At 41.6% G+C, this 13,351-nt stretch overlaps 1 protein-coding gene and 1 pseudogene across 1 annotated transcript in view; both read right to left on the reverse strand.

The window, feature by feature from the left end:
- Nucleotides 1–1,479: 1,479 nt before the first annotated feature.
- On the reverse strand, nt 1,480–1,567 carry LOC123633802 (annotated as a pseudogene).
- A 1,433-nt stretch (nt 1,568–3,000) lies between these two features.
- Nucleotides 3,001–13,351, reverse strand: part of SLC2A12 (solute carrier family 2 member 12) — a 52,321-nt gene continuing 41,970 nt past the window's right edge. Inside the window, exons 4-5 of the mRNA XM_045544401.1 lie at nt 12,587–12,719; nt 3,001–3,388 (exon numbers count right to left, since the gene is read on the reverse strand). Of these exons, the coding sequence (XP_045400357.1) occupies nt 3,235–3,388; nt 12,587–12,719 (287 nt within the window). The 3' untranslated portion in view covers nt 3,001–3,234. The remainder of the gene's footprint in view (nt 3,389–12,586; nt 12,720–13,351) is intronic.

Genomic DNA, 13,351 nt, shown 5'->3' on the forward strand with positions numbered 1-13,351 from the left:
TGAGATATGTCTTTCCCCTTGCTATGTCTTATTTAATGGAGCTAAAGAGCGAATATTCAGTATACGGGATTGCTACTCTTACAGTTAGTGTGTATTTATGAAACAGTATCTGTGGCTCACCCTAGAGCCCGGGAGTAGTAACACAGGATCAAGCTGCGGTCATGCTCTACCACTTAGGCTTAGGAGTTTATGGTAACCAACAGTGATTTTACCTAGAAATAAAGCTGAGTGGAGAGTCAAATTAGCTTCTCAGGAGAAACTAAAGAGGGACAATGTTCCAAGGTCATTTTCCATGAAAACCTGAATTTCCAAAAGGTTTTGAAACCTTTGTGAAAAATTATAACATCTTAACCTCTATATAGTACATTTTTCCTTACCATATTATAAAATCTTGAAAACCTAGCTTAAGCACTGCACTGAACTATGTATATTATTTTATGTTTATCTTCTTTCTTCTCAATGCCTTCCCTTACTCTGCCTCTCACTCCCTCCAAAGTAGGGGGCAGAGTCTAACTTTTGCATTTTCTTTCTTATGAAAGATTTAATTGTGTTTTTTAGACTTTAATTTTTCTTTTTTTTTTAATTTGTGTTTGTTTGATCCATTTTAAGTTCTAGTAGGATAGCTAAACTCATAAATACAGAGAATAAAAATTAGATGAAAGAGTTATAGGCAGACTTTTGTAAAAATTTGAGATTTTTCACTTAGTTTTAATTAACAGTAGTAAGTGACCTCTTGTTTTGCAGTGTTCACAAAGAAAGATAGAATGGGGAAAAAACATGATTATATAGCCAAGGTGCAGATCCAGATGATATAACATTTTCAGTATTTGAATGACTTGAAAACTGAGCAGATCAATAGCTCACTGAGGTGTTTTGTCTGAAAAGGTTAGGGGAAAGAGTCTGACCAGGTCTGTTTTCAGGGCTGCCGAGTGAGCCTCACCTGGCAAAGTGTCCATGGGTAATCCACTAAACTTAACAAAGCTGGGAAGAAATGAGTGTGTCTGATGTCTTCTGCTGGCTTTCCATAAGTACTGTAAATTTTTTTTATAAATAAAAACTGTGAATATATACATGCAAATTATAAGTATCCCCCCTTTTTATTTTTGAAAACCAAAAAGCTTGAATTGGTATGGGGTGATGGGAATTGGGAAAAAATTAGTTTGAAGACAAAATTGTTTAGTTACAGACTCAGGATGATAAAAGAAGAATATAAAAGCATGATTTAAAATAATGAAGTTGAGGTCACTGGTAATAAACCAGCTAGGTTGATAAACAATTTCCTGCCCATTTACAGTGAATGGCTAAACCAAGAAATAGCTGTTTGAACTTCAAAGGAAACATGAAACAGTTTTGTTAAATATTTTACAATCTGTGATGTTTGGCAAAGAAAAACAGTTCATGTTGATGACCTGTCTTGATTTAAAAAAAAAAAAATCTTGACCTATAATTCACCAAAGATTCATGATAAATTTCTTTCTTTTTCCATGCCATAACAAGGTTTCAGGGAGGCACATCTCACACAAGAGCCTGAAAACCCAATCATCACACTTACTAACTACAAAAGGATCAAGGATCGTGATAAATTTCTTAAACTGATCCTCTGCAGAACACATTACCCCTTCTCTTTCCAAAACAAAACAACAATGCATGCTCTAACTTGCATATGAAATGTGCCATGATAGAATTAAGATCTCAAATCTCCTTTGCCTTTAGCTTCCCCCTGCCAATTTTAACTTAGATAATACATTTCAGAACCAGGACTTTTGGTCATTCTCCTTAGTCTCTTATGTTACATAGATTTATACAATCTTTTCACTTTGTTATAAGGGAATGTTGTGGATCATGTACCCTTATTTCAAACTGGGACAGTTTGTTAGGGAACAGTAGGAAAATTCCAAGCTAAATAAAATGGAGTTTTGACTCATAGGATTCTCTTTTCTTCAGGTTAATAATTTTTTAAAATTCTTTTTCAAGTTATGCTTTAAGTTTTTTGTGTGTCTTTCATAGCTCGTAATATTAGTAATTTAATGGGTTACTACTTAAGTGCTTTAAGATTCTTTATTATGGATTTTCTATCATCATATCCAAATTCTATTGGTAAAATGTCTTAAAAATCAACTGGGGAAATATGGAAGAGAACAATCCATCTTTGTGTGGGTGAAAATCCATGTTGCTGGTACAGGTGTCCATCAATGTGTTTCATCACAGAGAAGAACATAGGAAATTGTCTTTATGTGTGAATGTCATTTATTATGTCTGCAGTCATCTGAAAGTCGGCATCGATTATAGCCTGTGTGCCATAATCTGAGGTAGTGATATTCCTGAGGAGTGCGAAAAATTGCAGGAAATTATGAATTACTATAAGTTGTCATGAAAACCTTACAAGGAGAAGATTTTTATAGGCTTGACTTAATAACTTAAACCTAATTGCTTGGAGATTTGGATAAATAACCTAATGGCCTGACTGACTCCTTTTCTAATGTTTTACTAACAACTATTTCTAAATAAATATGGTCCCAGGATTTTTAAATTGCCTTTGATACTCATTTAAAAAATGGAAAAATGCTTATATTTCTCAACTATTACGAAGTCTTTTTTAAAAAATATTTTACAATATTAACATGAAACTCATAAAAGGATATTTTGCATTAAATTCTAGATCATAATTCATAAAATAAGCTGTGTAATCTTTGTACTTGTTGAACTGTAACTAGGAATGATCACAAAAATCCTAGCCAGTGTCTGCTTCTAATCTAGATAGAAAATCTGTGCAATTAAATTGTCCACACTGTGTGTCCTGGTTCCTTTTTACACAAGACCCAGTCCAAGTAGTGTCTTAGTAGGCAAAAACTGTAAGCCTGTGTCCAGACAACTTGCGTCTGAATAATAAAGCAGCAACTGGCCTCCACACATACTTAGCTTAAGGCAAAGGTTGATCTCACCACTAGGACTTACATCTTTTCAAAGGCTGCTCTGTGAAAAGAAATAAGGTAGAAAGTATTGAACCAGCCAGTATCTTTTTTTTTTTAACCCGATAACCTGTCAGAATCAAAAAGAGATCACTTAAGATCTTATATAGCTAAAGAGTTTTGTTCATATAATTTCAGGGTGTCCTTTTAAAACTAGCTCCATGTCACTGAAGAGAAAACACAGGAGTAGCAACTCTGCATTGGTCCAGAGACACCCTGCGAAGTGTTGTGACACTGCATCCATGCTCATAAGGTGTCGAGGCTGTTAGGTCTCTGAAGAGCGCTGCCTGGGTTGCTCCCCGGCACACAGCTTGTTGCACTCCAAGAGCTGCTCTTGGGCTTTTCCTTTTTGAAGCTGTGTGGGCACTAATTCTTCTTGGTGATGACTCATAAAACAAATGTTGTTCTTCACATAGTTCCTGAAAGAGAAAAGAGCACTAATGAGATTGTCATTCTTAGTTTACATTTCTTGAAAAAAATGTGCAGGCTATTATTTTTAAAATCACCCTGGGGTTTTAATGTTTTAGCTATGGAACGAAGACTTTCATTGTGAAGCCTGATGTCTGATGAAACTCAGTATGCTGCAGAACTTTGGGCAATCTCATGCAAAGGGTGAGGTGGGGTATCCTTTCAGAACACCCCGCCTCGATGGTGGGGCTGAAGATTTGTTGATGTGCAGATAAGAAAGTGAGTTGGAGAGAAGAGTGGTCAGAGGGTGGATGGGACGCTTTCGAATGGAGCAGTGACTGGTGGCAGCAGTCTAGGGTGTGACCATCCCATCTGTTTGTTCTCCTAGTTTGTCCTCTCCCCTAAGACTGAGTCGGCTATGCCTATGGTCACCGCCCACCTTCCTGCAGCACTTGTCCTGGCTTCTCCCAGCCTCAGTGTTGGCTCCTTTTCAGTCCTTTTTGACACTCCCTCTCCTCTGCTTGATCCCTAAACGTTGGCATATTCAGGCCCTGGACCTCATCCCCATCTCTCTGCTCTCTGACCAGACGATCCCATCTGGCTCCACGACTTAACCACTTACAAGCTGCTGGCCACCTGCTGGGGCTTGACTCTAACCTCGAGAGAGAGGCTCCAAACTTTCAGACCTCCATATCCAACTGCCTATTAATAATGTGTCCATTCGATGTCTAAAGGACCTCAAAATTAATATCTCTAGAACAGAGCTCTGTTATCTCTCAAGCCCTGAAACCTAGTCCTCTTTCAAGTGTCTACATCTCACCATCCATCCAGTTTCTCAAGCTAAAACTTTTGGTGTCATCCTCTCTACTTCATTGCCTTACTTCTGTATCCAGTTCATTTGTGTATTCATCCATTCAGCAGTGAGCTTCAGATATATGCCAAGGAACTGCTGGGAAACAAAATTCCCTGCCTTCAAGGAATTCAAATGTAGTGGGAAGGCCTGGCACGGTGGCTCACACCGGTAATCCTAGCACTCCGGGAGGCCAAGGCGGGAGGATCGCTTGAGCTCAGGAGTTTGAGACCAGCCTGAGCAAGAGTGAGACCCCATCTCTACTAAAAATACAAAAAATTAGCTGGGTGTGGTGGTGCACGTCTGTAGTCCCAGCTACTCAGGAGGCTGAGGCAGGAGGATTGCTTGAGCCCAGGAGTTTGAGGTTGCTGCGAGCTAGGCTGACACCATGGCACTTGCCTGGGCAAGACAGTGAGACTTTGTCTTAAAAAAAATCAAATGTAGTGGGAAGAGACAGGCAGTAAACCAAGTAAAATATAGTGTTTCAGCTTTGGTTAAAATGAAATAAAAATTAGCTGGGCATGGTGACGGGCACTTGCAGTCCCAGCTACTTCGGAGGCTGAGGTAGGAGGATCGTTTGAGCCCAGGAGTTGAAGCTGCAGTGAGCTAAAGTCATGCCACTGCACTCCAGCCTGGGCAACAGAGCGAGACTGTCTCTAAAAATAATAATAATAAAATTTTTTAAAAATAGGGTGACATAAAGAGTCTAAAGGAGATGAAGGTGTGAGACAGGTTGCTATGTAGGGGAAGAGAACGCTAGACAGAGAAAACAAGTGCCTGGACTGAGTCTTGAGCGTGCCTGGTGTGGGGGGATGCTGCTTTGGGCCTGCGTGGCTGTGAGAGTAGAGCTGGGAGAGAAGTAGGACATGCAGGGCTGCAAGGACGTCAGCGCGCTGGATGGAGAGCCACTGGAGGGTGTGAGCAAAGGAACGCCTGGATCTCATTTAAAGGGATCACTCTGGCTGCTGTGTAGAAAATAGGTTGGGGGGCTACAAGGGTGGAATGGGGACCAGGTAGGTGGCTACTGCAGTAATACAAGAGGGAGATCGTGGTGACTCAGATCAGGGTAGCAGTGAAGGTGGCCAGGCTCTGGATGTATTTGGAAGTAAGAGCCCTCACTCCTTCCTGATTGATTGAAAGTGGGTATGAGGGAAAGAGGGTCAGGGAAGTCTCCAGGGTTTATGGCCAGAGCAAATAGAAGGATAATGTTGACATCCACTGAGGGGGATAAGACTGCGAGTAGAGTAGGTTTGGGGACATCACGGCTTCAAGTTAGGACATGCTAAGCTTGAGACATGCTAAGCTGAGCTCTATTAAACAGTTGAAAAGAGATGTAGAGAAAGACAAGCCTCCGACTCAGGAGAGAGATCTAAGCTTGAGATGTACACTTCAGAGTCACTGGCATATAGATGACATAAAAGCCAGTGAGTGTGACAGAGAAGCGGTCAGAGGACCGGGCCCCGGGGCGTGCCAACTTTGAGGTAGGAGACAGCCAGGAGGTGGGTCCCTAAAGGCAGTGAAGTATTAATATTTGGGGAAGGGGGGCACATGGGGAGGATCGTCTAGGACAGTCTAAGGTGAGGAATGAGAATTGACCACAGGGCTTGGCAATATGAGGTAACTGGGACATTGAAAAGCAATTTTAGGAGAGTGGCGGCCCTGAAAGTCTCACTGGAGCATGTTCCTGGGAGAATGGGAAGAGCAGAAGTGGCACCGAGGACAGTGATTGCAGGCAGCTCTTTAGAAGAACTTTGCTATAAACAGTAACAGAAAAATAGGGCAAAAGCTGGAAAGAAAAATGGCACCAAAAGACCTCTTAAAAAAAAAAAAAAAAACCTGGGGAAAGAATCACAGCAGGTTTCTATGCTGATAAGAGGTAGAAGTAAAAATATGGATGACGTAGGGGTGAGCAGGGAGGGCTATTGGAGAAGGTGCTGGAGACGGGAGCGAGGAGAGGGCGGGAAGCGGTTGGCCTCACATAGGAATGGCGGAGTTCATGCCTGGTCCCCGAGGGAGGTACTGTATTTGGATGCCATTACGATGTGCACATTGATGTGGAAGGTGGTGAAAGTTCCCTCGTGATTGTGTCCATTTTTTCTGAAATCAGAAGCAAGGCCAGTGGTGGGGAGTGAGGAGGTGCAGAGGTTTCCGGAGAAAGGAGGTGGTATTGAGCAGTTGTCCAGGAGAGAGGCAGAGGTAATGGGCTAGGACACGTGTGACTGCCAGGCAGCATCAAGGGCCACTTGATGACAGAAAACGAGACGTAGCACTATGCTAACATGCTTTCTCAGCCTCCTGCAGCCGAGTGACTGCAGATGCTCACTTGGGCATGCCTTAAAGTGTACATCAGATCATGTCACCGCCTGGTTAAAATCCTGCAGTCACTCCCACTGCATTTAGAATGAAACCCAACTCTTCACTCAGCCTGCAAAGCCCTGCACACTAGTCTTTACCTACTTGCTAACTCAGCCTCAGTGATCACAGCTTCCTGGACTTTTTTCCATTCCTGGAACAGGTCAAGTGTGTTTCTGATGTAGCCTTTACACTAACTGTTCTCTCTGCCTGAACTCTTTTTCCCCCTATCTTCTCAGGGTTGGCACTTTATTATCACGCAGATTGTATCTTAAATGTTACAGCCCAGAATAACCTCAGGTCACCCAGTTGAAAGTGCCACCCACCCCCTACCAGTAACTTACTATCTAATCAGCACGTTTGAACTCTCCTGGTGGTTGTACTCAATGACAATGTTTACAACCTAGATCAGTGTGTGGCACATAATAGATGCTCAATAAATATTTACTGAATAAATGAATATGGATGAATAAATGAAGAAATGGCCACATCAAATTAACTACTAAAAGTGAAAAGTAATTTAAGCCTCAGAACTAAAATATTTACAAAACATTAACGTGTTTATTCTCTCCATTTGTGCCCACTTAAACTGGGAGAAAGAGTAAAGGAAATCACAGCTGTAACAGCAACCATGGTGAACATCCCATTTGGAGTTTGTAGCTGGCCGGGCAGAAGTTCAAAATAAAATCCTTTCAAATCACATTATTGCAGAAATCTTTTCTGACCTCTCAGCTGAGTCACTGTTTATTTTATAAGAAACTTAACATCCTTGGAAGAGTATTTGTTTTCTCAGCTTTGTAGAAATAGGGGGTAAAAGAGCCCAACTCCAAATATGACAGAGGAAAATGTTAAGCAATGTGTAGTATCCAGTTTGAAGTTAATTTGATATTATAAATAGTTTCCTTTCTTCTTAGACACACTCATTGAGATTTATACATCAGGACTGTTACCCTGGTGACAAAAGTTGATTCATTGTTTTATTAACTTCTAAATTCATAAGGACTCCCTTTACTGGGCAGTGTCTTTCCTCAGTCTTCAAGTTCACTTTGGCTTCTGCATACTAGCAAGTTCCAAGGGCTTTCTACCGCCTCACATTTTCTTATCTAATTTGATAACTTGTTTATTTTTTTGTCGTTTGTTTAACATACATACTTCAGATATATTTTGGTCAACTTACATAAGTCAGACTGCTGACATTTTTATTTTAAAAGCCTTTGCCAACCTGCTGCTTCAGCTAGCTCGCTAGTATTGCATGAATAGGAGTTAACCAAGATTTCCAAAAGCAACTTTTCTGCCCTCAGTACTGGGCTTCCCCACAACACACACCTAGTTGATACTACTGCCGCTACAATGACTTTAAAGTGCAGAACTGCTTTGCCATCTCACCCTTTATAATACTCTGCACCAGTTTGTTCTTCAGTGCGAACCTTGCAGTACTCGTGTAGTGTCGTTAGGGGTTCACCGTACCTTTAGCTTTTGGTCTTCTCCTAATATGCAATTTATAACTTTCTTCGAGAGGGTCTGGATTTATTGAGTATTGCATGACTCAAAAGTAACAGAAATGCGATTCTTTCAAATACATTTCATAAGGCAGAATTTTACTAATTTAGATTCTTTCCCCACCCCAAATTCTGAATTAGTAAGTTTTGTTGAGATTTAGATACCCATATCATAATGTTCTTAGGAAATATGGTACTGCTGGAACCCATTCTACTAAGTGAAGTATCCCAAGAATGGAAAAATAAGCACTACATGTACTCACGATCAAATTGGTTTCACTGATCATCACCTAAGAGCACATTTAGGAATAACAAAATCGGGTGTGTGGTCGGGGGAGGGGATGGGTGTATACATACATAATGAGTGCAATGCACACTGTCTGGGGGATGGACACGTTTGAAGCTCTGACTCCGGGGGGTGGGGAGGCAAGGGCAATATACGTAACCTAAACTTTTGTGCCCCCATAATATGCTGAAATTAAAAAAATGCAAAAAAAAAAAAGAAATATATTACTCTGCAACCCCACTAGATGGAAAGATTAGATTTTCATAAATTCTGTCTTCAAAGTTTCTTTTTCCTTTTTTAGACAGGATCTCACTCTGTTGCCCAGGCTAGAGTGCAGTGGCATCATCATAGCTCACTGTAGCCTCAAACTCCTGGGCTCAAGTGATCCTCCTGCCTCAGCCTCCTGAGCAGCTGGAACAACAGGCGCACACCATTATGCCCTGCTAATTTTTTTATTTTTTAAATTTTTTCTAGAGATGTGGTCTTGCTATTGCCCAGGCTGGTCTCGAACTCCTGGGTCCAAGCAATCCTCCCGCCTTGGCCTCCCAAAGTGCTTGAATTACAGGTATAAGCCACCGCACCTGGCCTAGTTCTGTCTTCAGATTTTCATTTGGTTTGCAATTTATTTTTATTTTTTATTTTTAAGAGACAAGGTCTCTATGTAGCCCATGCCAGCCTCAAACTCCTGGCATCAAACAATCCTCCTGCCTCAACCTCCCCAGTCACTGGGATTACACACATAAGCCACCACTTCCAGCTTCTGGTTTGCAATTTGATACATTTTAATATGAAAAATAGATTTGAAAGTTTCTCCAGGCCGGGCGCAGTGGCTCACGCCTGTAATCCTAGCACTTTGGGAGGCCGAGGTGGGAGGATCGCTCGAGCTCAGGAGTTCGAGACCAGCCTGAGCAAGAGTAAGACCCCCATCTCTACTAAAAATAGAAAGAAATGATCTGGCCAACTAAAATATATATAGAAAAAATTAGCCAGGCATGGTGGCGCATGCCTGTAGTCCCAGCTACTCGGGAGGCTGAGGCAGTAGGATCGCTTAAGCCCAGGAGTTTGAGGTTGCTGTGAGCTAGGCTGACGCCATGGCACTCACTCTAGCCCGGGCAACAAAGTGACACTCTGTCTCAAAAAAAAAAAAAAAAAAAAAAAGAAAGTTTCTCCATCTTAACTCATACAGAACATTCGGCTTTCAGGTTAGACTTTCCTAAGAGAGTAAGTACATGCAGTAGGGAATGATAGTTAGTTAAATCATTACTACTCTCTCCTTGCCTTTTTGTTAAGAATTTTAACAAAACTTTATTTTTAAAGGAATTTTTTTCCCTGAGTTATGAGATGGATAGTTTAAAGTGCACACACACTTTACTGTGAAGCCAATGAAACAAGTCATCAAATCAAACAGAGGGTACTTTTAAATCATCTAGGAACCAATATGAAGGTAGGCATTGTAGAGGTTACATTAGAAAGACAATGAGCAAAAAGCTTCCCTGGAAACTAAAAGTTCATAACCTAGTTAAGGAGGTGAAACCACAAGGGTGCTAGCTTAGGCAGTATAGAAGAAAATCCAGGAGAAAGAAATCCTTTCCAGGGCTGGAGTTACTCAGGGCTTCAAGGACGAGGATTTGAGTTGACTCTTATTTAAGGCATAAGGACATGGGGCCAAATCTCCAAAGATGACTATGCCGGATGAACAGAGGGAGAAAGAAGGACAGAAGAGTCAGTAAGGTAGGAGGCGAGCCAGGGAAGAAGATTGTTTCCTAGGAGCTAAAAGAGAGAATTTCAAGGAAGAATAGGTATGATAGATTAAATGTGGTCAAACATTCTTTACTGTTCATCCCATCAAGAGGTGAAGTCTGTTTCTTCAGCCCTTGAATCTGGGCTGGCCTTGGACTTGTACTGACAGTAGGAAGTGGTGGAAGTGATGCGTGAGCTCCAGATATCAACCCCAGAAAGCCGTGCAGCTCCTGCCTTCACTCCCGTGGGACGCTGCCCGAGTCTGACATGTGAGGGAGCCACATCGAGTCCCACAGGACCACAGCTCCCCACCGGCAGCCAGCACCTGCTGCCACCTGCGTGGTCACGTCCCGGGTGACCATGGGCCCTCGGCTGGTGGAGCCACACAAGTGGGCCCAGGTGAAGCGAGCAGAGGCACCACCCAGCCAAACCAAAGAATTGCAGGACAGACAAAGTTGTTCTTTTAAGCCGCTACAATCGGGAGGCTTTGTTATGCAGCAATAGATAACTGATGTGAAACAGGCATAAAGAAGAATGAGAATTGAAGGAAGATTCATAGATTTAGACTTCATTGGTGTCCTGCCATCTCAGTTCTGGAAAAGACCCGAATCTGTCAGGAATGTTACCAATTTACAGGTGGATACATTGGAGTTATAAAGGTCTGAGTCCATTAATAATTTAAATTACATATTTCTAATTAATAGTCTCATTCAGACTCTGTGTTGGCCAAGAAATCTGGTCATTGGATTTCAGCTTGCATAGAGCCAGGCAATGCATTGTTCAGGCCAATGGTGTATCCAGCCTTCCTTGCAATTATATTTCTCATTGTAAATGAATCATTTTCATTTTGTTTTCTTTTTTTTTAAACAGCCTCATCTGTATCAAAAATTAGCCTTACAATTTGATATTCACCTTAGGCTTGAATTGAGAGACTTTTTCTCTGCTTTTTATAGAGTAAAATATTTTTAAAATTTAAGCCATTTAAAAATGTGTAGAACACACAGTGAAAATTTTTCACAATCCTACTTATTACACCCCCACCAGGATTAACAATTTGGCCAATATAAAAATATATGCACACATATGCCTACCATCAATTCACCTGTCAGCTTTACTTTTCCTTCAGATAAAAGCCAAAGAATCACTATGCCCACGGTATCTGTAATCATACATTTCTCTCCAGTGTTTTCAAAGTATTTTTAAAAGAAAACCACAAACTGTAAAAATGTAGTTTCCTCCCATTATATTAAAACTCAAGAACAAGTATCCCTACATTTCTCAGTGAAATGATTTAACCCTAGGAAGGGTAACAAGGTCTCCTTCATTCCTAGCCCCTTGTGTCACCTCTTCCCCCAGGCCACAGCTTTGGCAGTTAAATCTACTAAAAGAAAAGGGAGTTTTCAGGGCCCACCTCTAAGTTAAATTGTTTCACTTTTAAGTCACATTGTTTAAACACATCTCCATGTGAAATTTATTTAACTAGTTTTCTAAATATCTATTCATATAAGAAACTTTATCTTTCTTAACATTACCTTGAACATGCAATATTTAGAACAACTGTAGATGGTTAAGCCCATCAGCAGAATTTTTCTGCTAATCTTAGCTTTAGCAAGTGTTTAGGGCTCAGAGATCTATAAGTCCGATAGACATGGAAGAGCTGAAGTCCAAGGTGCTAGCCCAGAGTGTCCCAGGACCTACTCAAAACCCCAAAGAAACCTCCTGTGTGGGGAAGCCAGAGAGATGGAAGAGGTTCTGCAATGGTTACTAATAGAGCTTTGAAAGTTTGGGCCAGCCACGGTGGCTCAGGCCTGTAATCCTAGCACTCTGGGAGGCTGAGGCGGGAGGGTTGCTTGAGGCCAGGAGGTTGAGACCAGACTGAGCAAAAGCAAGACCGAATCTCTACAGAAAATAGAAAAATTAGCCAGGCATGGTGGCACATGCCTGTAGTCCTAGCTATTCCAAAGCCTGAGGCAGGAAAATTACGTGAGCCCAGGAGTTTGAGGTTGCAGTGAGCTGTGATGATGCCACTGCACTGTAGCCCAGGCAACAGAGACAGACTGTCTCAAAAAAAAAAAAAAAAAAGTTTATTGTTGGAAAGCAATGGTTATTCAACTTCTTTAGCTGAATCACCCAAATTAAAGACAAGGCAGGGAAATCAGAATTATGCACTGAGATGCAGTCCCCAAGCCCTGGGCCGGCAGGTGAGCGAGGGAAGCTTCATCTGTATTTACAGCATCTCCCCCGTCGCTCGCATCACTGTCTGAGCTCTGCCTCCTTCCCCACCCCCCAACCCGGTCCATGGAAAAATTGTCTTTCATAAAACCCGTCCCTGGTGCCAAAAAGATTGGGAACTGCTGCATTTTGAGATATGCACCAAAGGGAATATCCTAAAATAATTTCAGATATTATTACTTAGTTGTATATAACAGCTGCACTTTTGACGAAGGAGTATTGTTGAGAAACCAGTGCACAGAGTACTTACGCTTTTGCTAGCTCCATTGATATTTGTTCCAAAGAACATCCCTTTGTCTCGGGTATAAACACAATAACAAAAACCAGGGATGCTAGACTCATGATTGTATATATAAAGCACACCCAGGGCAGGCCAATAAGATCTACAAAGAACAAAAGAAATTGATTAGGAAAGTGTTTTGTATTGCTTTGATCCCATTTGTGAACAACCGCTTCTTAGGGCATATATAAAGCCTTATGTATTTTCAGACATGCCAGTAGTATCTAGGAAAGTAGAAATTGCAAAGTTTAAAACATAGCAAGCTCTAGGGGCCGGGCGCGGTGGCTCACGCCTGTAATCCTAGCACTCTGGGAGGCCGAGGCGGGTGGATCACTCGAGGTCAGGAGTTCGAGACCAGCCTGAGGAAGAGTGAGACCCCGTCTCTACTAAAAATAGAAAGAAATTATCTGGACAACTAAAAATATATATAGAAAAAATTAGCCGGGCGTGGGGGCGCATGCCTGTAGTCCCAGCTACTCGGGAGGCTGAGGCAGTAGGATCGCTTAAGCCCAGGAGTTTGAGGTTGCTGTGAGCTAGGCTGATGCCACGGCACTCACTCTAGCCCGGGCAACAAAGCGACACTCTGTCTCAAAAATAAAATAAAATAAAATAAAATAAAATAAAATATAGCAAGCTCTGAAAGATTTATTTTTACAAAGTACCTCAACTTTGTAAATAGCAGTCTTGAAAGTATCACAATTTAAACCCAATGCTATCTTCTTGGTGGGCATGACT

The sequence above is a fragment of the Lemur catta genome, chromosome 2 (genome assembly GCF_020740605.2).
Source record: "Lemur catta isolate mLemCat1 chromosome 2, mLemCat1.pri, whole genome shotgun sequence".
Taxonomy (NCBI): domain Eukaryota; kingdom Metazoa; phylum Chordata; class Mammalia; order Primates; family Lemuridae; genus Lemur; species Lemur catta.